The following is a 24,022-nucleotide window of genomic DNA, read 5'->3' as shown; positions in this document are numbered from 1 at the left end:
CAGCAAAGGAGAGAGCACACCAGGGCAAGCAGATGGGACTGAGGATTTACACGTCCTGCTGCCGCAGACAGCTTTCATCTCAGGTCCTGGTTCTTAAAACATCCATGCAGGAGCTGCCCCGAGGCTCCCCGATGGGCTCCAGGGACACACGAGGCCTCATCTCCCTGCTTCTCCCCTTACCTGCTTTGCCCGCAGTCCCTCACGCCCTGCAAAGCCACTGCTAAGCAACACCCGTCTGTTGTGCCTCGCTGGCAAGTGCCCCGCGCCGTTTCCTCGACACCAGGAAGGAGGGGACAGCACAAAACCATTCCCAAGCATCTCCTCCCCACCTTGGGAAGCCTCACGGCCGCTCCGACCCGCACGGGCAACTCCCTGGGTGTAAAAACATCACATTTGGCATCCAGATGATTTTATTGTTCGCTTTGAAGTGTCACATCTCTCACCTGGTCCCGCGTGCTGCCAGGCAAAGTTAAGCTCTGAAATGCAAATGCTTACCCTCCAGTTGAAAATGGAAATAATAAAAAGTCTGAAACACTGAAAAAATAGAACTTCGTGCTGTGGAAGGCCTTCACCTTAATATAAATAGGTAAGAAAATATTTATTTTTTAAAGAGGAATCTCAAGCCCAGCTCTGTTAAAGAAACCAAGTCTGTCCTTCATTGCATATATTTGATTAATAAAATGCCTGCAAAAAGTAAAAATATATCTTCAAAATAGAGGGGAAAAACCCTGATTGGAGCAAGAAAGAATTTCAGCACTGCGCTCGCCTTTCTCTGCAGGCAGCAGCCCTGCTCCCCCCTCCCACAGCAGGGACGCTCACCAGGGAAGTGCTCAGAAACCATCAGGTGATGCTCAGCACCCCGCAGGACGCCCAGAGCAGGACACTTGGCACAATGCAAAGGCACCTCCAGGAGCAGGAGATAAAGCAGGACTCTGCACACAGGAAGCCTCCAGGAGGATGTGCCCTGCTGCTTGCCAGAGAGGAAAGATTTCACAAATACACGAGGAGAAAGCAGGGAAGTCTCTGAGGAGGCTGTGACGGAGGCAGCCCTATGCTGCACACCACAACCCGCCTCTATTGCATAGGCTTCTAGTAAAAAATTGCCCAAATCGGCCAGCAAAGGCACTGCAAACAAAGGGGAGCCCTCCAGCAGAGCTCTGAGCACTCTCCCGCCCTCAGGCCGTTAAGGACACGCAGGGCAATGAAGCTGCTGGCATCCTGCAGCCGTGTTAGTGCAGTAAGAGGGGAAGGAAGGCACAGAAAAGATCACTGAAGCCTCACAGGTTTGCTGCGAGCCAGGCAGAAAATAAAGGGCCCCCACGTTTGAGGGCGCTGGCACGGAGTGTTTTAAGGCACGTGCTCGTTTGCTCTCCAGCTCCTACTTCTGCATTTTAACCCCAGCGCCGGGCTTGGGGGGTCTCACTTCTTGCCTGGGGAAGACTAGGGGAGTACAATGCCACCAGAAACGAGGTGCGGGGTGTCCTGAAGCAGCATGCTAGCTCTGAGGGGAAGGGAGCACCTCCCTCCCCTGCTTTGGTCCCGTGGAATCCGCGTGATCCTCCCCCAGCACCCGCACGGGGCACAGCGGACGAGGGGGCTGGCTCAGAACTGCACCCAGCCGGCATTCGCCTGTGTCTGGTTAGACGCTGACCTGGAGGGAGAAGGAGAGGGAAGAAAAGCTGTCAGATACCTCACGGGGCTGCAGCCTGCTGCTTGAAGGGCCAGGCACGCAGCACAGTGAGGAACAGGTCCTCTGGTGCCACCCCGTAACTGCTCAGCACCCCACAGCCCCCCCCAGCACAGCGCAGCACGCCCCCAGCCTGTGATCATCCAAACCCTGCAGGGGTGGAGCAGTGCCCCCGCCCCGTTACGTTATTCCAGCAGCAGTAAAGCCAGCAGGATTTGGCCCGGCCAGGTGTGTCCTAGTGCTGCAGATACGGCCCACACAACCCACAAACCCCACACGACTCACCCTGAAGCTTTGGTGAAGTCGCCCCAGGCGTCGGTGGCAGGGGCAGTGGGAGCAGCAGCGGGCTGCGGCCAGGACAGGAGGGAGTCTGCCAGCAGCCAGGGAGGTCAGAGGGGCAGAAAGAAGGGAGAAAAAGAAAAAGCTGTTGTTGCCAACTCGTTTCTCAGCTCGAGGCAGCACCTTCACCTTCCCAGCACCAACGAGCACGCAGCTCTGTGCTGCGCACAGATGGTCAAAGACCAGGCAGGAGGGGTCAGGATTCGTGCAGTGGGGTTCAGACCCCACCGGCTTTTCAGCTTTCAAACTGTGCGAGGCCTCTGCAAAGCGTCTGCTTCCCAAAACTCTCAAAGCAAAGAGCAGCTGTGAGCAGCTAGGGGACGTCAGAGAGCTGGATGCTGCCTTGGCTCTGGCCTGGCAGGCTGAACAGCTTTGTGATCACTTCTCCTTGCTGTGTCTCAGCTGCCCCATCAAACAGGGCACTGACACCACCTCCTCCTGCAGGAGGAGCTCTACAGCAGCATCAAGGCGTGCTATTAGTCTTTCCAAACAGACCTCGATGGATGAAACTCAACTCAAAGAGCTTTGCAACCATTTCCAGGTGACACAGACCTGTGATGGGCGTGCCTGGAAGCTGGACAGGCGCAGAGAGCGAGGACGACGGCTGCTCTCCAGAAGGAAAAGCTGCAGAGGAAGATTTTCCTCCAGGAGGTGGTGGGAGCAAGCTCAGGCCCCCAGGACCTGCGGGACGTGGCCTGGTGTTCCCCGTTGCTCCTTCCTTTTTCTTCATATTCTGAAAGGGGACACGAGAGGGGAACTTAGGTGGTACCACATTTAAATCCAGAACTAGGGGGTGATTCCTCTTCTCCCTCCCAGCCAAGGCTTACAAGCAAGGGGGAAAAGACTGCTGTGCTTCGTTGTCCCACTGCTAGTGCAGCAACTGGGGTGAAACCAAGGATGTTTTTTTTTTTATCGGTGAATCCCCACAGACGGTTCTGTGCCTGGGAGCTGTAACACACCCCTCTGCGCACCGCTGCGCACAGTGTGCCACCGCCAGCTCTGAGCAGGCTTCCTCCCACCAGGGGATTTCAGCACCAAGTCGCTGCTTCCTCTTGTGCCGCCCAACCACAGCAGCAGGGAGAAGCAGGCTGTGAGGGCTGAGCGTGGCAGCAGACAGCTCAGCTCAAGCCTGCAGCCCCAAGAAGTAATATTTCACACCTGACAAGAAACGGGGCTAGCAAGAGAGAGCAAGGGAATGTCCTTCACGCTTCCTCTTCCCGTTATGCTAGGAAGAAAGGAAGGGGTTTGGTGATGTTCCTCCTCCACGTTTCTAGGACGATCATCAAAACCACTGGGTATTATTTTTGTATGTTGTACTTCATATTTATCTGTCTTTCAAACATGCTTGGATCCAATCAAACTGCCCAAAGAGAGCTGAGGGCTGGTGAGGCAAACCAGCAGAGCCACACAGGACTGCAGACACCCATCTGAAGCAGCAGGCTCCCTAAAACACCTCAGCTACAGGCCAGAAAGGTGAGATTCCCCCTGAGGATCGTGCGAAGGACAATGTTTGGAGCAGATTTAACCAGCAAAAGCCCTCACCGCAATGTTCAGTTTGATGGTCTGCCCCTCCTTGAAGCTCAGGTCCAGTTTGGGTCCCTGGTCAGGGTTCTCGGCCTGCTTGGCCAGCTCGCTCTGCTGCTTCACCCACCTGCAGGAAGGAAAGAAAACAGAAAAGGACGGGTCAACAACCTGCCTGCTGCTCTGCCAGGCAAACCCTGCCCAAATCCTGCCAGACAAATCTTCCCCTGCTCTGAGGGACTGGCAGCAGCTCTTTTTAACAGCTCTTTTTAGCTCTTTTTTGGGTGTGATCTGGGACCTTGTCTGCTGCTGGAGCAACACGCCACAAGGCAGCACGGAGGCAGCGATTCCCACCCGTCAGTGCAGCCCACGCGGTGTGTCAGCACGCTCCAGCCACACAGCGAGCGAGCTGAGCTGCGTCCCAGTCCCTCGAGTGGCTGCGTACTGGTGAAATGAAGGGAAAGAAAGGAATGGGGGAATTTACCCAGTCTTGGTCTGGGGAACTATTTGGGAGTCCACTAATACAGACTGGGGAATATCAGAGACAGAAAGCAGCCTGCATAAAGGCTGAGCAGAGAGAGAAGTTTCCACCTGTAAACCTCTTGGTGCCGTGCTTCCTTGCTCGAGTGAATCTGAAGCAAACAGCTTCCTTGCCCCCAGCACTTCTGGTGAACACCTGCAGCCACCACGCGAAACCACTGAGAGGACAAAGGGAAAGGCCCAAACTCACTTGAAATGGTCCTGCAGAGCTATGTTGAAGTCAAAAGCGTCCCCTCGGTCGACAAATCCAACTCCAATAAAAGCACGGCGGCCTGGGGAAAAAAGAGCAAAGGCTGGAATCACAAAACATGGCAGGAGCCAGGAGCCAGCCCGCTTCACACCCCCCATGACCATCATCTCCTCCAGCAGGAGCTGAGAAGGGAACCGTGATGCCAGCAGGACAGGAGCTAGGCGTCTTCCTTCCTTCTCCACAGAAAGGGAACTGCCACCAGCTTCCCAGGAGGGGAAGCAATTTTATGCTGTCAGCAGGGCTTGTAACACAAGGCAGGAAGAAAATTGTGACTGTGCTTCCAGATAGCCAAGCTGCATTTACATCATTACTTCAGCAAGCTGGCTTGATTTACAGCCCTAGTAAACCCAGCTTTAAAATCAATGTGAACGAGTCAAGGCCGAGGCTGGGATCACAGTGACAACTGTGCATGCAGATGCATCCTCGCACTGACTGATTAAACTGGGTTTTGTTAGTGAAGGACGGCACAAGGAGGACTGAGGTGATGTGTCCCTGTACGCAGCCCTCAGAGAGGAACCCTTCACATGGAGGAAGGGCTCTGAACGCGTTCAGGGATGACTCCCCTCTGTCCGATAGTGCTCCCGCAGCCCCGCACCGTTCTCGTCCTCGATGCGGATGACGAAATATCGGCTGGAGTCCGTCACGCTCTCCACCGCGATGCCGGGGAACTGCTCCACGGGCGCCTGGGCGAACAGCTCTCCTGCAAACAGAGAAGGGCACGGGTCGAGGCGCGGCACCGGCCCCTCAGCACCACCCACCCGCGGGGAGGACACGGGTGGGCACCACCCCACTCCTGAGGAAAAAACGAGGGATTTTGGAGCCCGGAGAGCCGCGAGCTCGACCCCTCAGCCCCCCCACCCCCAGCTCGGAGCCCCCCTGACCCGAGGCCCTGTCCTCCAGGCGGATGAAGGCGGTGCTGCCGCGGGCGGTGAGGCGCAGGCGGCCGCTCCATGCCGGGCGCTCCAGCTGCCACTCGGCGGCCCTGAGGAGACAGGAGGAGGCTGAGGAGGCGGCGAGGTCCCACAGCGGGGCCGGGGAGGGGACCCGGGGCCCCCCCGCACCTGTAGCCGCGGTTGGAGGCCCGCGGGGGCAGGCGGTAGACGTGCACGGCCGGCTTCACGCACAGCACCGCCTCGTAGGGCTCCTCCGACGCCGCCATCGCGGCGGGAGGGCGCGGGGCTGCCTCGGGGAACCGCCCCGGGACCGCCACCGGCAGCGGCACCTGGCGGGGGGAGGCCGCGGGCACCGGCGAACAGCAGTGAAAGGAAGGTGTTAAGGAAAAATACAGGAAAGGTAAAGCTGAAAACAAGGAAAAATACAGGAAAGGTAAAGCTGAAAACAAGGAAAAATAAAAGGAAAGGAAAAATAAAAGGAAAGGAAAAATAAAAGGAAAGGATTGAAGACATAATAAAAAAATTAAAGAAATTAATAAAAATGAAATTAAAAAAAAATAAAAAGCGTTGTGCCCCCGTGTCTTCTCCCCAGCAGGCAGCCCAGCAGCCCCTGCCTCCAAACAGGGGACCCCAGCCCAAAACCCACCCCCGGCAGCAGGCTGCGGGCACCCCCAAGCCCCGCTGTGCCCCCAGGGGGCCACCTGCATGGGCGCTGCCCCCCTTGGGTGCTGCCCCCATGGGGACAGGGGCTCCAGGAGCCTCCTCCTGGGGTCGGCCACGCTGTGACCCAAGCCACCCCCCCGGGGAGCCCGAAGGCACCAAACGGGACAAAATGTGGCACGAGGGAAGGCGGCAGAGTCACGAGGCCGAAGCGCACCGTGAAAAGTTTAAACACATTTATTTAAAATACAATTTATAAAATGTTTATCTGCATACTTAGGCGCACTCTGACGGGGCGGCACCGGCTGCGTCCCAGGTGCCGCGGCGGGAGAAGCGCTCGGTGCCCCCGAGAGCGACGCGTCTTCGGGGCGAGCCCCGGGCAAGGCCGCGGTGCTGCCGCCGGGATCACCACCTCGCCCTGCCCGCAGGTCGGAGGCGTCCCGGCCGTGCCACGGGCACGGAGCAGCCGCCGAGGCCACCGGCAAGCGGCTTAACGCGCAGTCGGTGCTGGAGAACAAGGTCGCGTGTGCAACGAGAAGGGGTTGTAGGCACCTGACGTACAGGAGAAGACGTCTAAGGTTGGCGGGGCAGCTGAAGCTACGCCGGGAGCTGGGCTCTGTGGCTTTCCGCCAGCCGCTGGCCCTCTGGAATCAAAGCTATTTGAGCAGTAGTTAAGGAAAGGCGCGGTGACTACGGTTATTGCTAATGTCCTTCTGCCCTCCCGCTCCCCACCGCCTTCCCTCTGCGGAGCCGCTCTTCCAGGGACTCTTCCTTGCCACCAGCCTGCAGGGAGGAGGAAATTTAAAAACAAAAACAGAAAGACCCAAAAAACGCTGCTGGCCAAGCAGCTGTGGATGCCTCCAGCCTGAGAGGGAGCTTGGTAAACAGCAAGACTACAGCCTCCGACGCCGTGGAGATCTGGGGCCAGGCTCCTGGGGGGACAGCCTCCTGCCCTTCCCCACCTCGCCATCCTCCTCCACCAGCCGCTCGGGCTCACCCGCTCGGGGGACCCACGGGGAGGGCAGCACAGTCCTCAGCCGATTAACATTCTAGCAGATTCCATCTGTTTGTATACAGGTAGTTTTATTTTACCAGTATGTTTAAGCCGTATTTCCGTATGGGAGCCTCCCATACAGCGCGGCGTGGCAGGCATTTCGTGCGGTCGCTCCTGTATGGGCAGAAGGCGCTCCGTGTGCTCGTTTCCAAACCTACCGAGCACAAAGCAGCCGGCAGCACCCGTACAGAGCAGTGCTCGATGGCCAGAAATCATTTCCCAGGTACTGAGCACGCAGCAAGCCGCCGGCCCGCAGCCTTCCAGCTGAAGGAGCTGTCGGGGTCCCAGCGACAGGCAGAAGTGGCCCCGAGCCTGGAGCCGCTCGCACGCGGGTGGCCACTGTCAGCATCCATCCCAACAAGAGCTGTAGTGTTCATCTGATCCCCGGAGACAGCGACGTGGAGATAGGTCAGCTTGGCTAGTGTGCAGAGCCGGACAGCACAACAGGACGGACAGCGCCGGGCACGAGGCAGCACCCAGGGTCAGCAGCGTCCTGTGACACGTGGCTGGCGGTGCCGCGCGGCTCTCCTCCGCCACTGCCATCCGGGGAAGTTTTCAGCCCGCGAGCTGCCCGCGGCCCCGTCCTCTCTGCAGGAGCTGGAGCAGCAGGAGCCATCCGTTCCCTGAAGCCAGCTGTCACCGCCCGCAGCGCACAATGTCAGGAGGGTTCCAGACTTCACCGAACACGTTTTGTTCCCGATGTCTGTGATTTCTGGAAGGAAATGCGCCAGGTACAGCTCGTACCGTAACAGATCAGAGCCTTCGGGTCCATAAGCCACTTGGGTTCGAACCTTTGGAGCAGCAGCCATCTCGCTCCCTGCCGTGACCCTAGCCACCGGGTGAGCGTGGGCTGGACTGAGCGGGGCTCCTCGCGTGGGTTTACCTCGTGGAGCAGAGCAGAGCTGCACAGCACTCGCTATTCCCCTCCTAGCCTGCATGTCCAGATGCAGCAGAACCCTAGTTCCTCACCACCCCACTCCGCTGCAAGCAGTAACCATGCAGCAGGCATTGCCAAGGGATCCATCTACGTTCCCTTCTCCCCAAACACAAAAAGATGTACTTTAAGTTTTTCCTCAAGCCAGCAGAAAACACTAGCCAAGCTTAACAGGTGCAATACGTAAACCAGGTCATCGGACTGCGCTGGCTCCCAGGCCAAGGCGACCAGAAAGACTGGGTAGCCGGGAGTCCACTTCCATTTGCTTGGCAGCAGTAGAAATACAGAACAAGAAGCTAAGCTTGCCAAACCCTAGCCATTAAAGTTGCAGAAATTCAGTGAAACTCCTTTTCAAACACTTAACTACCTCTCTCAATTAAAACAAACTAAACAGTTAAAACCCTTCCCATGCACTCCCTCAAAAGTCGATCTGATATACAAACAAAACAAAAAAAGAAGAGATCCTTTGAAACCAAACTTGCTCTTAAAGTGATAAAGACAACATGCGCATCTGGGGAGGCTTCCCATTTTTTTCCTTAAATCCCAGGTTACGAGTACAACAAACATTATTGCTGGCGCTAGCTTCAGCCAAAGTGGCACACACGGCTCTCTGCACCCGTCCGAGTCCTTTACACCCCCCCTCCCCTTTCCATTTGCAGTGACTGGGGACAGCCCTTGGCGGTTTGCCGATCACAGTGGGTGGAGCGGGGAGGTCACAGTGCGTGGGGTTGGAGGTCACAGTGGGCAGAGCAAAGGGGATCACAGTGCAAGTAAACCGGGGAGTTCCCTTTGCTCAAGTCCATTTGTCCGCCACGGCAGTGCGACCCGCGGCAGCTGACCCTGCTTCCTGCAGCATCCTCTCGTGCCCACGTTTATCTGCGCTGTTTGAAGCCTTGTGAACCGTCAGGACCCAGCGGCTGCCTGATCACATTATTGGGCTGTCTGGTGTCTTCCGGCTGGGAGATCCTCGTCGGCCTGCAAGGAGAAAGGACATCAGAGACAGACACAACATGCAGCGTCTGTGTAATGCAACATGCACGCCTCCAACAGACGCTCCTGCACCTGCTTTGGTGGAAAGCCACTGCCATGGGACAACCATCACAGGCCTGCTGCACTGTTCCCTGGGATGGGGAACACGACCAGAAGTGAACTAGCACTTCATTTCTGTCCTAAAATCTTGGAAGTCTTACTCTCCAAGACCCACACCACAACCACAAGGGACAGCACGGTGCCTCCAAGCCACCTGCGTTCATTTAGGAGCGCTTACACTCCAGTCTCTCACCTGCAGGTGAGAGCACCTCAAGTCAAAACCTCAGAGATGAGGCTTTGTCATGCCAAAATAGTTCTGGCTGCCTGCACTCCTCTCTGCATCCCCAGAGTGCTCTTTCAAGGGCACAAGGTAACCTTTATTGCCTAACCAGGCAGAAGCAATCCCTTTAGCTGCTGCATATTTGAGTTTCACGCTGCCACACTTATTAACAAGACACTCCTTCCTCCTCGCCTCTCACACTTTATGCTGGAAGGTGCACGTCCCCCCCACCAGCCAGGAAGGGGTTTGCAAGGAGCCAGCACAGAGACGCCACCACGATGCCAAGGCCACTCTCACCTATCTAGAATGGGTTTCTCCTGCTCTTCCTCGGGGCTCGCGCTGCCCAGTATTCGTTTCCTGGCTTCGGCGTACTCTGCCTCCCTTTGTGCCAAGGACTTCACGGGGAACGCGGGCCTGGTGGCCGAGTTGGGGTTGCTGAGCACGCCGTTCGTCGCCGGCCGCTTCAAGATCCGGATCTGTGGGGGAGGACCCGAAGGAAGGCTGTCGTCCTGAATCACGATCGGCACTTTAGGAGGAGATTTTGATTTTCTACTGTTTAAAAAAAACAAAACACAATGCACGTTTGCTCAGTACTTGTTTTCTACTGCGAGCATGACTTTAGCTCTGTGTGTGAATTCCTCACAGTCAGATGTCATTCCCATGACTAAGCAGCCTGCAATAATTAAAGACCTTGTTATATTTGTGACCCTAAACTACAGGGTCAGGCAGGTTTGTAGGAGATTAGCTCAGTAAGGGACGGAAAACATCAGCTTTTGCTGTGCTCTACATCTTAAATTTGACCAAAGGCAAGGAAATCAGACACAGACCAAAGATAATTTCACTTTTGAACAGGTGGAGAGAATCTGAAGCTTGCTGCAGGCACCTGCATTAAGAACCGAGTTCAGATTCAAACACCTGGACAGCCAATCGAGTCTCCTCTGATGCAGGAAGCGGATGCTGTGCAAGGCACCTTACACACCAAAGTTGTGTAGAAGCTTTTCTTTGAACATCTTCAAGGATGCTGGTGCAAGCACCTCGATTCCACTCCTTGCCAGGCCTATTCGAGCTCCTCTCACCAGGATACCTGGTGACACCTCCTGCTTCCAAACCCTGCCATTTCACTCCTCAGAGCCTGCCCCAGCCCCAGTCTCAGCATTGAATTCCTACAGTCCCCTTCCTGCGTGGGAGTCCCAGAGGAGTCACACCATGACCATAAGCAGCCGACTAAAAGTCAGATGGGGAAAAGAACCAACAAAACAAGAGACTTGTCACAAGTGACCGGAAACATTTGTGCTAGTACACAGTAACACACACCCCCACCTGAACCTAAAGTAAGCAGGAAAAGAAAGTCTTACTGATGCAAGACCCCGCAAGCCACTTTAGGGCTAGGAGTTGGGATCACCTGACTCACCCATCTCTTCCTCTGAGTGTCTTTTTCTTAAACTGCTTCCCCACAGCTGTAGCTACATGGTCTGGAAGACCCATTTCTGAAATAAAATCACTCTCAAGAACTTCTCTGCTCCTCTGCTACGGATCGGAGGAGCCACCTAGTGGCACGATCACAGAGCTGCCTAGTGCTTATCTCCGACCTGATTCCCGATCAGTTCACAGTGGCTCCGTTTCCTCTCCCCAGGTTTTCAGATATCCAGTAGCCCATCGGGAAAATAAGGCTTTCCCAAACTGCGCAGCATCATTACCTTTCCTTCTGTGTGATCTTCAGCTTCTTTTCCAACCGTCTGTCTATTTCCTACAAAGGAAGAAGGAAAAAAAACACATGAAGGCTCATCTCTGAGGTCAGAGGTTGAGTCTGTCCACAACCACCTTGAGTTTCCCTCTGGCCCATAGCAACGCCCTGCTACAAAGGGCAGGCAGAGCACATCTCGAGCAGAGGCACTATGGACGTTCACCAGGTCCTTCGGCACACCTACAGCCGGTGGAAGATGCCGTGTGGCACGGTGACAGGGCAGCTTCGAGGCGCTCATCTCCCCCGGAGAGCAGCTCTCATTTTAGGGACTTGAGCTGGCAAGAAGGCCCCGTTACAGGCAGCAAGGAGCAGCAGAGGCGCATTCAGCAAGGTGCTCCCGGGCACAGCAGGCACTGGCACCAAACCTCCCTGGCAGAATCCTCGTGAAGCAGCAGCAGGAGGCGGCTGGGGACCCGCAGCAGACCACACGCCTGATCTCAGCGGCGCAGCTCGGCCCCGGAGCCTGCAGGTCTGCATTCCTGCTGCCTGCTGCAACAGCCCTCCCTCACAGCAAGTCCCTGGGTGCACGTCAGGCAGGGCAGGGACTCGCCGAGCCTCGTTAGCCAACTCTGCTTTTTCCTCCTCAGCTTCTTGGCTTTGCAACATAGCTGCCGAGTCAGTCAACACGCGGAAAGACGCGGTAATTACCGAGCGCCAATAATGTGGCTTTAAGCATGTCAACCTCTGTCGAAGGCTTGCACCTATCTTACCAAAGGTGTTTACGTTATGCAATCGGAGCAATTACACAGAGAAACCCTGCTGAAGAGAAAAACAACGCCGGCTTTCAGCTCCTCCAGTCTCTTTTGGTAACCTTCCGCAGCGAGCTGCGCCTCTCCGGTATCTTTAGGTTCCCCTGCTGAGCCTCCCAAACAGCAGCGAGGTTCTGTCAATTATCAATGAAGGGAAAAAAAAAGTACCTGGGAGTGTCCCAGCTTCACTAGCCAGTAACTGGCAATGCTGCAGGAAATTTCGAGCTCCTGGCAGGCCACAGTCGCTCTGCTTTTCAGGTCAGTTTAACTACAGCACAGCTGCCAGCGGAGCCTTCCCCAGCAGGCACAGCCCGGGTCCGAGCCACGCTGCCCCGCGCCCTCACCGTGGCATCTGTTTGCACAGCAGCTCCCCGACGCCCCAGCAGGCAGGGAATAAGTGCAAGTCCCAACCAAATGCCAAATTACGGGGCTTTCTCCCGGCCACGCAGCCCACAGTAGCCTCCCTCTACCTAGAAGAGGCAGTTTGGAGCCACTCCAAAAAGATACAGCTGGGTGGGAGGTCAAATTTTCCACCCAGCTCCATACAGCGAGGCCACGTCGCTCCCTAGGGATGAAACCAGCCAGGGCTTTAACAAAGCACCAAGCCACAGGCCAAATCTCCACTGAAGCCTCCCGCTGAGGGCAAACACACCTGCAGCTTCCTTCCTCTCCAAGAGGACACGTTTCAGAGAAAAATCCCATCCCTGTGCTGCTCTGGAGCACGGAGCCTCCTGCCCACATGGCCAGGAAAGGCAGCAGGGAAATGGAAATCCCGGCCAAGGATGGAAGCGCTTCGGGGCGGCTGGCAACAACCAGGGACAGCCCAGTTAAGGCAAGGGGTGAGCTCACCCGTCTGCCCTGCACCACGAGGTTACAGCCTGCTATAGAGGAGTCTAAAACACGTCTTCAAGCTCAAGTAGATGCCTGCGCCTCCCCAGGGCTGCCTGGAAGGAAGCTTCCCCAAATAGCCCCTGTGAAACACCTCGCCGTGCCGGGGAGAGGGCTGACAGGGAGCACCCCTGGAGCACCTTCAGTCCTGTCTCACAGCGGGCATCTCCCCCTGGGGTCACAACCAGCACGTGGGGCCTCGGGCACAGCTCCTGACCAGGGAGCACGGTGCTGAGCCCCATGAGCCCCGAGGGGTCTGCTCTCCCCCCTTCCCCTCCTGGCAGGGGAGCAGTGGCTTTGACACAAGCCACGTCCACATTTCTATGTTCCTGCAGGCTTTGCAGGGCAGTCCGGGGGCTAACGTCGTGTTCTTTACCTCAGCCTGCCAGGTCCTGTAATTGCAAAGCGTCACTTCAACCTCGTCATCTGACAAACGCCCTGATTAACGCGACTGCCCGTGACCGAGCGCTGCTGGACAGCTCTCCACACCCCTCCTACGCCCGGGACCTCCTCCACCTCCATCCTCTGCTGCCAGAACCTGCAGCTTCCCCTGCCAGAAAGAAACAGCTCTTTTATTTGCTCAGCACACACAAGCATATTCCAAGGAATCCTTCAAACCCTGCCATCGTTATACCCCAGCAGAGCCCTTCACAGTCCCACAGCTCCACTCTTTCCCCCCAGGCACTCTGTGTTGAGGTTTCCTTTACACGTAGGGCTCCCGGCAGCACACCACTGAGCCACCACTCCCACCAAATACACACCCCAAATTTCTCTCCCACCCCAAAGAACTGTTAGCCCTACACGGCCCTAATAATCCTGGCACTGCCGGGAGAACTCTGCCTTCCTCCAGAAGGCTTCGGTGGAGTCTCCAATGTTGTGTTTAAATCAATGGCCAGCAGAAAAAAAAAAAAAAAGTAGCGCCCTGCTTACCCCTTGATTCATTAGAAATTTGGTTTGGGGAATTATTTTTTTTAAACGCAGAGATTGACTGTGTTTTCTCAGCAAGAGCCACACCCCTGCCAACTTGCTACAGCTATATTTTGAATTACAGGTGTGAAGGAGTTCACGTTTGAAGAGCCTTGTCAATTCAAGTGGGCAGCCCATGACCACCCTGCAGAAACACTGCAAGGCAGCAACTTCATGCAGCTCACGATGGTGCTCCTCAAACCCGTAGCTGTGTGAGCCCAACACCTTGACACAGCTTATGGTTAAAAAAATCCCTGCTGGTGCTGTGTGCAGATCTGTTTGTCTGCTGATGCCGATGCCATGCCGTTTCCACCGCTGTCTCCTGTGTCACCCTGCCACCGGGCTGCGGGTAACAAGATAAAATTAGGAGCTGACTTACAGAGCCAGTGCCAGAAGCACTCCAACAACCGGGAGGCACGAGCGCAGAGGAGAGGCGAGCAGGCTTGGCATCCGAGGCCACGGAGCTGCACGTACCCAGGAGCTGGGCAGGTCACACTGCACAACCACCAGTTATTAATCTGCTGATGGTGTGAGCCTGGTGAGGAGGCTCTCCCAGCCTTCATTTCCCAAATGAGCAGGTTTATATCCAGACACCACGCGCCCTTTACGCCCCCGTTCTCCACAAAAACACCCTCCCCGAAGATTAGTGGAGAATCTCAGCAGCCTATTTTTAGTGCTATTATGTCTGGATGCTAAAAGGGACCCAGCACGCAGCGCGAAGAAGACGCTGTTCTTTGACATTTAAGCTGCATTTGTGGATGAGGACGTCATGGAAGCCGAGCTCCAGCCCCGTCGCAGCCGCCCCGACAAAAACAGCAACACGGACGGGATGCTGGGGGTCGGGATCCAGACGGGGTCAGGCACCCCCCGGCCAACCTGGCTCCCCCAGCCCGTGGGGAGGCACAGGCAGAGCCCCCCGTTAGCCCCCTGCTGCCCAAAACACTCCTGAACCTCCACACAGCTCCCAGCACAGGCTCTCCAAAGAGACTCAAAAGCAGCAGCTCCGAGCTCTGCGGATGCAGAAGGAATGGCAAGGTAACTGCCAGCATCCTCCTCCCCCCAGGTTTTCTGAGCAGCTGTGACAATGTTTTAAGGAAGGCAAAGCCTTGGGCTCCCCACAGGGCTCTCACACCAGGTGTTTCCCCCCCTCTGCCTCTGTACTGCAGTTACCGGGCAGAAATCAGGAGGGAATGCCCCAAACCTTCACAGGAACACTGCTAAAAGAAGCTGTGATCTCAGACCCGATGACATTTCAGATACACGGCTCCAGGCAAACATCAGCCACGCTCTGCTGCACGTTACTTCTGAGCACTTCTGCCCTGCCCACCCAAACCACCAAACCGGAGATCAGACCCTGAAAGGGGGAATCGGGTCTGGGGCTGCTCCCCCCACACCAACGCCGACCTCATCCACTCCCTAAGCACACCAGCAGGTACCCTGGCACTTCGTGAAGACCCAGGGACAAGCTCCAAGGCCTGCCAACGCTCTCTTTAGAAAAAAGCAGGGTTTAACATCGGAGGTTACCAACGCTGCTGACGGGTACCCAGCAGCTGCAGCTGACTCACTGCTTCACAAGGTATGCCGAAAATACCACCAAGCCAGAGCAGAAGTGGATAATCCTAAGATAGCTCCGAACGGACTCCTCATTAGCTACCTCTTTCTTTCCTCCGAAGATAAATTAATCTATTAATTACTGGAACATTCCGATTCCTGAGGCTATTGGGAATCGGCCTGCTCCGTTAATTAATTCTCCAGTCACTCTGCTTACATTAAGCCCTGGCAGCGGACCGTAGCCCAGGCAATGCCAGGAGAGCCGCAGATGCTTTCAGCTGCGCCGGCGTTTCCATCTCCCCCTGGCAGATAACGCTCCTCAGCAGCTACGAACCAGACACCGGGGTATTTTTAGGAGCAGACCTGACAAGGCTCCCCTCTTCTGCCAGGCACCACACGGTATTCCCGGTGCGAACACGTGATGGAGGGAGGGGGGAAGCATTTCACAGGGCTGCAGCTTCTCCCTCCACAGCTCCTGGCCACACAGACACCTTGCAGGCCCCCTCCCCAGACCCAGACGTGGAATTTATTGAAGTCAATCTTGAAAAAACAGAGGCCAAAACCTAGCAGAAGCCTTCCTCAGCTCTCCCAGCTGCAGGCTTGTCCTCCCGCTACACGCAACAGCATTTTAACACCAGCTCATCACACCGCACCTCCTCATCCAGGTCACCCGAGCCTCCTGCACCCACAAACGGGGTCAGGCAGCAAGGCCAGGAGCTCGCCAAGGTCATGGTGCTGCAAGTGGCAGTGAGCAGAGGCTGCTCCCTGGTGACTCAGGCAGCCCACGTCCCACGGCAGACACTCACCTCGTGGCATTTGGTGCCTGCTCCTTCCCCGCCTACCAGCATCACCTCTCATCAGGCTGCCTCCGCCTGGGCAAGGCAGAGCCAGCAGAAACAAGTTTTTGTTTCCTAGTGTAGCGATTTCAGGGCCAATTACAAACATCTAAAGCAAATATTTAGTAAATATTTTACAAATATCACCGTAGTCCAGTGTCAGAAGCCATCCTCCCGGTGCTTCTCCCCACAGCAGGAGTCGGCAGTCAGCCTCAGGGCTTTCCTCCAGGGCACAGTCCTGGAAGGGTGCTGAAACCCCGCTGACTTCTCCCCGATCACACAAGAAGCTCACAAACTTCACAGACCGGAGGTCACAGCTTCGTGCTCTGAAATGTTTCCCTCCTGACTTGTGTACTTTGATCGCATTTAGCAACTTGAAGCAACAGCAGCCAAAACCCAGATTCAGCCCTTTCCAACCCCCCGATTCACCTCGCTGAAGACTGAAATCCAGAGCAGGAAGCCCAGCTTCTGCCAGCTGTTTGTGCATCAGCCTGATCAGAGGCGGTAGCAACGGGCTTTTCTGCAAGCCTCAGGTCCTCCAGCAGCGCAGCAGCACGAGCAGATGACAATCCCCACGCACACAAGGGACAAAGCCCACATCCTCCCCGAGCAGCGGGCACAGGGTTTGCAGGAGCACGGTGCAGGATCCCAGCTCTGGCCCACAGCGGGGTGCTGGCAGGCTGCAGGTGGGAGCCAGCTGCTCTGCACGGGGCCCGACAGCAGGCTGGGCACAGAAAATCACACAAAATGACTTCTTTTGAAGTTACTAAGACAACACCGACAGGCTCTGACTCTAGCTAGCTGTGCTTTTGTGACAGGAACCGGCGACGAACGCAGCCGAGGAGCACCGAGGTGGGGCCGTGCAGTACCTCTGGGATCCCCGGCCACTGGGGCACAGCTTCCCACCTGAAGCTTAATTATTAGTTTAACCTGGTAAACAGGCTGAGGTGCAACAAATACACCTCCCATTTGTGATTTCCCTCTTCCCTGAAGCCAGGTAAGCCACACAAAAGAGAAGTGAGCCATGCATTAAGGCACATTAGTGCTTACTAACCCAGACCAGGTCTTTGAAGCCTCACACTTCGCTCCTGACCCTGCCACGAGTCTCCTGGACAGCTCACTCGTTACTCACACACCAGTTTTCTGTCTGTAACTCACTGACAAGCAAAACCTCTCCATCTCCCAGACATTTCAAACACCTGTACACCCAGCAGTTACCTAGCACAGAGCCCTTTTAGCCAGATCTACCAGCCCCACGGAGCTCTGCTGCCACAGCCTGGGATGAAGAACCCCACGTTCGCCCTGCTGTGCCTGCACAGCTCCTGGGTGGGCAAAGCCGCTGGAGCTGGGGGCAGCTGCTTAGCGTGCGGTCACTCGGGGGGGGCACACGCCAGACAAGAAGCTCCGTCTTTCTGGCAAACACCGGGCAATTCTGCTGATACAAAAATGGGAGACAAAGAAGCCACGTTAAAGAACAAGATCACGGATTGCCTTTACAGCTGCTTGCCTGACCACGTCCGAAGAAGGAGGTGTGCCAGGCTCCCTGGGCTTTCCCCATTCAGAGGGCGCCCGTCTGCCAATTAAGATCATCGTGCTGCTTGTTTTGAAAGGCAAATCCACAAAAGCTACATGAGGTGACATAATGACTGGGGAGACCACAGCGTGCACAGCAGCCCTAGCCTGCCTCTTGCTGAGCCACCTTCCTCAGCACCTAGAGGCGCTGCCAGCAGCCCAGCACCAAAAACCACACACACACACAGGGAAGGATGAGTGCTGAAGATCTCAGCAGCCTTTCTGTTCCACACAGAGCCCTCTTGGTGGCTTACTGCCAAATGATGTACCCAGAAGGAGGCAGCTTGTCTCAGAAGCCCACCATGGATCCCTTTCACTACCTTTCTCCCGCTTACATGTGTGCTGAAGGGTCTGAGAACTGACTACCCAGATCTCAACTGCATACATATAGCGTTAGGACAAGGGGATGTGTCAGAGCTGCTCCTTGACACACCAGCTTTCATCTTCAGTGTTTTCTTGCACCTTCCTCTGCATTGTGCCTCTGAGTTGGGATCCACCTCAGATCTACGTCAAGTAAGACATGGGTGAAAAAAAGCAATGGAAGCTCCTTAAAACAACAAGAAAGATACCGTGATTACAGGATCAGGCCAGCTCTTGCACACAATTTTTCCTCACCCTTTCAACAGAAGATTCACCTCGTTAAGGCTGTCCAAGCCTCCCTGCCTGCTAACTGCAGCAGGTTTTCCACAAAGAAAGGCAGCTGTGCCTCCTAACGAGCACCATCAGTCACGCTGTCTGCCCTACAGCCGAGCCTCTTCCTGTGCTCCCTTCCCCTTTCTCTTCTCTGGGTCTCTCTGCTGAATCTCTGGTCCCTCTGACTGCTGCAGCAGCCCGGAGAGCCCGCGGAGCCCGTGCTGCACGAGCACCCACCTGCTCGAAGCAAAGCGCCAGGTGGGACGGGGCTGAGCCCCGCGCGGGTCCATGGGGCCGCCTGTTAACTTCCTGCGGCCACAAGCAGCAGCAGAGGGTCCCCTTCCTGCCAGCCGCAGCTCCGAAGCGTGACCTTTCTAAAATACCCCGGCTGCCAGCAGGCAGCATCCATCTCCCCTCTTGCACAATAATAACTCCAGCCGGGGGCAGCTCGGCTTTCACAGACACCCAGCCCCCGGACAACTGCAGCAGGCGTGGCGGCGGCTCCCCCAGGAGCCTGGCGAGCGCCGTGAAGGGACCCTGAGGAGGATGAACCGCGGGGGGGTCCCCCTGAGGGCCGAGAGCCCGCACAGAGCGCGGCCGGGGAGCGGCTCCGGGCCGGGAGCGGCCCCCAGGGCCCCCCCCTGCTCCCTGTGGGGGCGGCCGCGCGGGGCCGGGGGCCGCTCCCGTGCCCTCCGCCGCCCCCCAGCCGCTCCCCGCCGGTCCCCCCAGCCCCGCCGCCGCCCCCCGGTTGTTCCCGAGCCTCCCCCGCGCTCTCACCCCGCTGTCGGCCGCCTCCTCCCAGCTCTCGGCCACCTCCTCGTCCTCCATTTTAGCGCCCCCCCCTCACCGCCGCCACAGCGAGCAGGGCGCATGCGCGCGCCGCCTCCCTCCCTCCTCCTCCTCCTCCTCCTCCTCCCCACACGCAGGAGGCAGCGCGCATGCGCAACGCCCGCGCGCGCTGCTGCTGCTGGGGAGAGGGGAGGGGGGAGCGGCGCGTGCGCGGTGGGAGGGGGCGGGAGGCCACGTGCGGGGAGGGAGGGGAGGGAGCGCCCCCTGGCGGGCGGGAGGAGCGGGATGGGGATGGGGTGGGGATGGGGATGGGGTGGGGATGGGATGGGGATGGGATGGGGCTGGGGATGGGGTTGGGATGGGATTGGGATTGGGATGGGATGAGGATGGGGATGGGGATGGGGTTGGGATTGGGATTGGGATTGGGATTGGGATTGGGATTGGGATTGGGATTGGGGTTGGGGTTGGGATTGGGATGGGGTGGGGATGGGGTGGGGATGGGATTGGGATTGGGATTGGGATTGGGATTGGGATGGGAATGGGGATGGGATTGGGATCCGGATTCAGATCCGGATCCGGATTCAGATTGGGATGGGGATGGGATGGGGATTGCAATCGGGACTGGGGTGGGGATGGGAATGGGGATTAGATCGGGATTGGGATGGTGATGGGGATAAAGATTGGAATGGGATGGGATGGGAAGGGGATTGGGATGGGGTTGGGATGAGGATGGGGATTGGGATTGGGATTGACATGGGGTGGGGTTGGGATGGGGATGGGGATTGGGATTGGGATTGGGATTGGGATTGGCATGGGGTGGGGTTGGGATGGGGATCTGTTTTGGGATTGTGAAGGGATGGTCTTGGGATGGGGATGGGTTGGGTATTGGGATCGGGATCGGGATTGGGATTGGGATTGGGACCTGTGTGGTGCCAGGAGTTGGGCTTGATGATCCTTGTGGGTCCCTTCCAACTCGGGATATTCTGTGATTCTGTGGAATGGGATTGGGATGAGGATGGGAATGGGGATTGGTATTGGGATGGGGACTGGGATCGGGATTGGGATGGGATGGGGACTGGAATTTGTTTTGAGATTGTGAAGGAATGGGCTTGGAATGGGGATGGGTTGGGTATTAGGATGGAGATGGGATGGGGTTGGGAGGGGGATGGGGATTGGGATTAGGATTGGGATGGATGGGATGGGAATTGGGATTGGGATCAAAATGGGGATTGGGATCTGGTTTGGGATTGTGAAGGGATGGGGATGGGTTGGGGATTGGGATTGGAATCAAAATGGAGAAGGGATGGGGATCGGGATTGGGATTGGGACTGGGATTAGGATGGGGATTGGGATGGGGTTGGGATGGGGATGGGGATTGGGATCTGTTTTGGGATTGTGAAGGGGATCTGTCTTGGTCTTGGGATGGGGGTGGGGATGAGGACGGGTTGGGTATTGGGATCAGGATTGGGATGGGGACTGGTATTTGGATCAGAATTGGGATTGGGATGGGATGGGGATTGGGATGGGGATGGGTTGGGTGTTGGGACTGGGATGGGGATGGGTTGGGGATTGGGATTGGGATGGGATGGGATGGGATGGGATGGGATGGGATGGGATGGGATGGGATGGGATGGGATGGGATGGGATGGGATGGGGGCACCCACCGCTGAACAGCTGTCGCTGACTCAGCACATATGTCACCCCCACAGCCCACGGCTGCGCCCCCTGATCAAACACCAAGCCGGTGTTTAGCAGATCTGTCCCACAAGGCCAGGAGGGAAGGAGGGGGCTGGGGGAGGCACAGCATGGGGTGATCCCCCAGCACTCGCCCTACACCCAAAGGACCACAAGGCCATGAGTCCTGCCGGCAGCTCTGTGGGGGAGCCAGCCTGCCAGCAGCAGCCTTAATCATTAAGAGTTAATCTGCATGGACAGAAACGCACCTGAGGGCCTGTGGCATCTTCCAGTCGTACTTATTCATATCGCTTTACATCCACATCCTGGGTGCTTGCTACTCTTAGACGTGGCAGGTGGGGTAACTTCAGCTCAAACCCTTTGGGGTTTCCCAAAAGTAGAACTGGCTGATTGAGCTCCTTGCTCCTGTAGCCGGGCTGTTCGGCACACCGAGGTACTGCTCTGGGCCTGGGATGACACAAAGGGGGCTGGGGACGGGCCTGCTGAGGGCAGATCCACCTGCTGCAGAGGTGAATGCCGCCTCCAGCACCCTAAAAAACAAACGTTCAGACAGGGAGTTATGGAAACTTTCCTTTCTACCCCAAATCTGGAACTCTTCCCCTGAACTCCAGGCAGAAGGACACCCCTTTCTCAAGCTGCATTTTGCCAGCAGATGGCGAGCGGCTTCTTAAAAAACTCCAGCTAAAAGCAGAAAAATACTCACACAACCCTTGCGGTGAGCCCTGCCTCCTGCCAGCAGTCCTGCGAGCCCCTCGCCAGCCTTCCACTGCCCTGGTTTAGCCCAAGAGGCAGCAAGGGCATCCTCCGGGCGGTGTTTTGGGGCATGGGATGCTGTGCACCCACACACAGCTATGGTGGGGTTTGTGGGGTGTTCGGCGCCGCAGCAGCGCTCGTCGCTGGGTGGGGACAGGATGGGGACAGGCCCAGGGTCCACGCAGGCGACAAGGAGGCTGTGTGAGGACGGGAGGAAAGGGTGCAACCTCGGGCTGTTCCTACCCATCCTCTGGCTTTTTCCAGAAGGAAACAGGAACTGTGCTCTCGAGCAGCCGGTGCCCAGCATTGTTGGCTCAGCGCTGGCTTGCAGGCAGCACGTTCGCAGCTCCAGCAGCGTTGCTCTCGAACATGCCCCCGTCCTGCTGGCTTTGCCCTCATGGTAAGAAATCCCACCTCTTCAGCCCCCTGCCTGTTTGCAGCCCCCAAAGTGCTCATTATCCCCGACCCAGTGACGAGCAGCACTATCCTAAACAACTGAAGTACCATTTCCAAGAGCGATTGAGGCACTTCAGGCACTGCTGCCTCTCGGTTAAAAGCCTGAGCTCATTTTCTCTTAAAAACATCATGCAGCACTTCAACCCCAAGCGAGGATTGCAGCACTTTGCCACTTGCCACGTTCGGCTCGAGCAGCCAAAGGGTTTGCAGAGCTGCTCTCGAGCCCTGCCTGGGCTCAGCCTCACAAAACCTGGGCTGTGTGGGAGCACTGAGGCCACAGAGCAGCCATCCTTGAGCCACCCCCATGGGAACCGAGAGCAGCCCTGAACCAAGGCCTCGCGCAGGCACTAAGGGACTTTTGGCAATGTCATCCCACACCCGTGCTGCCTGGGTTTCTTGTCTGTGCCTACACGTATCCTGCTCGGCAGGGGGCTGGGCTGGGCCATCTTCAGGGGTGCCCCTCCAGCCTCCGCCACCCTGTGGTGCTGTGGGGCTGTGGTGCTGTGGGGCTGTAAAGCTGTGGGGCCATGGGGCTGTGGGGCTGTGGAGTTGTAGAGCTGTGGGACTGTGGGGCTGTAGGGCTGTGGAGCTGTAGGACAGTGGTGCTGTAGGGCTGTGGAGCTGTAGGACAGTGGTGCTGTAGGGCTGTGGAGCTGTGGTTCTGTGGGGCTGTAAAGCTGTGGGGCCGTGGGTCTGTGGGGCTGTAGAGCTGTAGAGCTGTGGGACTGTGGTGCTGTAGGGCTGTGGTGCTGTGGAACTGTGGGGCTATAAGACTGTGGGGCTGTAGTGTTGTGGGGCCGTGGGGCTGTAGAGCTGTGGGGCCATGGGACTGTGGAACTGTGGAGCTGTAGGGCTGTGAGGCTGCGGTGCTGTAGGGCTGTGGAGCTGTAGAGCTCTGTAAGGCTCTGGGGCTGTGGAGTTGCAGTGTTGTGGAGCTGTGGGGCCGTGGTGCTGTAGGGCTGTGGGGCTGTGGAGCTGTAGAGTTGTAGAGCTGTGGGGCTGTAGGGCTGTGGGGCCATGGGACTGTGGGGCTGTAGAGTTGTAAAGCTGTGGGATTGTGGTGCTGTAGGGCTGTGGTGTTGTGGGGCCATAGAACTGTGGGGCCGTGGGACTGTGGAGCTGTAGGGCTGTGAGGCTGTGGGGCTGTAGGGCTGTAGAGTTGTAGAGCTCTGTAAGGCTGTGGGGCTGTGGAGTTGCAGTGTTGTGGAGCTGTGGGGCCATGGGGCTGTAAGGCTGTGGGGTTGTGGAGCTGTAGAGTTGTAGAGCTGTGGGACTGTGGTGCTATAGGGCTGCGGTGCTGTGGGGCTGTAGAGCTGTAGGGCTGTGGGACTGTGGTGCTGTAGGGCTGTGGCGCTGTGGAACTGTGGGGCTGTAAGGCTGTGGGGCTGTGGTGTTGTGGGGCCATGGGACTGTGGAACTGTGGAGCTGTAGGGCTGTGGAGTTGTAGTGTGGTGGAGCTGTGGGGCCATGGGGCTGTAAGGTTGTGGGGCTGTGGAGTTGTAGAGCTGTGGGACTGTGGTGCTATAGGGCTTTGGTGCTGTAGGGCTGTGGAGCTGCGGGACTGTGGGGCTGTAGGGCTGTGGAGTTGCAGTGTTGTGGGACTGTGGTACTATAGGGCTGTGGTGCCATGATGCTGTGGGACTGTGGTGCCATGGAGCCGTGTCCCCCCGATGCCTGCAGCCCTCTGCAGCCCCTCACGGCAGACACACGCTCCGGGCACCGCACAGCCCCGTGCCGGTGCGGCGGGCGGCGGCCGGGCCGCGGCTCCCTGCGGGGTAAAGGAGGGCGGTCAGGGAGCCGCCCCACACCGCGACCTCCCCAACATGGCGGCGCCCCCGCGCCACGCCGAGCCCTGCGCGCCTACAACTACAGCGGCGCGGCGACCTCCCCATCATGGCGCTCCCTACGTCACCCTCCCGCCCCTTTTCCCCTCCCCAATCACATGACGCGGTGCTGGGGGGCGGCGCACGCGCAGTGCGCGCTCGGCCGCGGCCGGAGCGGCGGCGGCGGCGGCGGCGGCGGCGGCGGCCGCGGCGGGGAGGGAAAATGGCGGCGGCGGCGGCGGGAGCCGTCACCGGGGCGACGCGGCCGGCACGGCCCCGGCTGCCCTGAGGCCGCAGGTGAGGCCCGGCCCCGGCGTCCCGGGGCCACAGGGAGCGGAGCGGGGCCGGGAGGGACGGAGGGGAGCGGGGAGGTTGTGGGG

The 24,022-nt window shown here is 57.5% G+C and overlaps 3 protein-coding genes across 4 annotated transcripts in view; 1 reads left to right on the top strand and 2 right to left on the bottom strand.

Moving 5' to 3' along the window:
- Positions 1-579: 579 nt before the first annotated feature.
- NECAP2 (NECAP endocytosis associated 2) lies at positions 580-5,496 on the bottom strand. The gene is made up of 8 exons (XM_032201458.1): positions 5,399-5,496; positions 5,219-5,319; positions 4,933-5,037; positions 4,278-4,359; positions 3,569-3,677; positions 2,579-2,759; positions 1,973-2,057; positions 580-1,651 (listed from the first exon to the last, which is right to left on the bottom strand). The coding sequence occupies exons 1-8, from the start codon at positions 5,494-5,496 to the stop codon at positions 1,603-1,605; spliced, it is 810 nt and encodes a 269-aa protein (XP_032057349.1). The 3' UTR covers positions 580-1,602.
- A 771-nt stretch (positions 5,497-6,267) lies between these two features.
- Positions 6,268-18,970, bottom strand: SZRD1 (SUZ RNA binding domain containing 1). 2 transcript variants are annotated; one of them, XM_032201635.1, is made up of 4 exons: positions 18,904-18,970; positions 10,885-10,934; positions 9,485-9,736; positions 6,268-8,853 (listed from the first exon to the last, which is right to left on the bottom strand). In XM_032201635.1, the coding sequence occupies exons 1-4, from the start codon at positions 18,952-18,954 to the stop codon at positions 8,751-8,753; spliced, it is 456 nt and encodes a 151-aa protein (XP_032057526.1). In that variant the 5' UTR covers positions 18,955-18,970; the 3' UTR covers positions 6,268-8,750. The 2 variants fall into 2 exon arrangements, with proteins under 2 accessions (XP_032057526.1, XP_032057525.1); XM_032201634.1 differs by having other exon boundaries at positions 6,269-8,853; positions 9,485-9,739.
- Positions 18,971-23,886: 4,916 nt separating this feature from the next.
- The window catches only part of FBXO42 (F-box protein 42), a 48,791-nt gene continuing 48,655 nt past the window's right edge, over positions 23,887-24,022 (top strand). Inside the window, exon 1 of the mRNA XM_032201495.1 lies at positions 23,887-23,939. The gene's annotated coding sequence lies outside the window, so the exon portion shown is untranslated. The remainder of the gene's footprint in view (positions 23,940-24,022) is intronic.

Source organism: Aythya fuligula, chromosome 21 (genome assembly GCF_009819795.1).
Source record: "Aythya fuligula isolate bAytFul2 chromosome 21, bAytFul2.pri, whole genome shotgun sequence".
In the NCBI taxonomy this organism is placed as follows: Eukaryota; Metazoa; Chordata; class Aves; order Anseriformes; family Anatidae; genus Aythya; species Aythya fuligula.
Note: the sequence above shows the minus strand (reverse complement) of the source record. Positions and strands in the feature narration are given on the sequence as shown.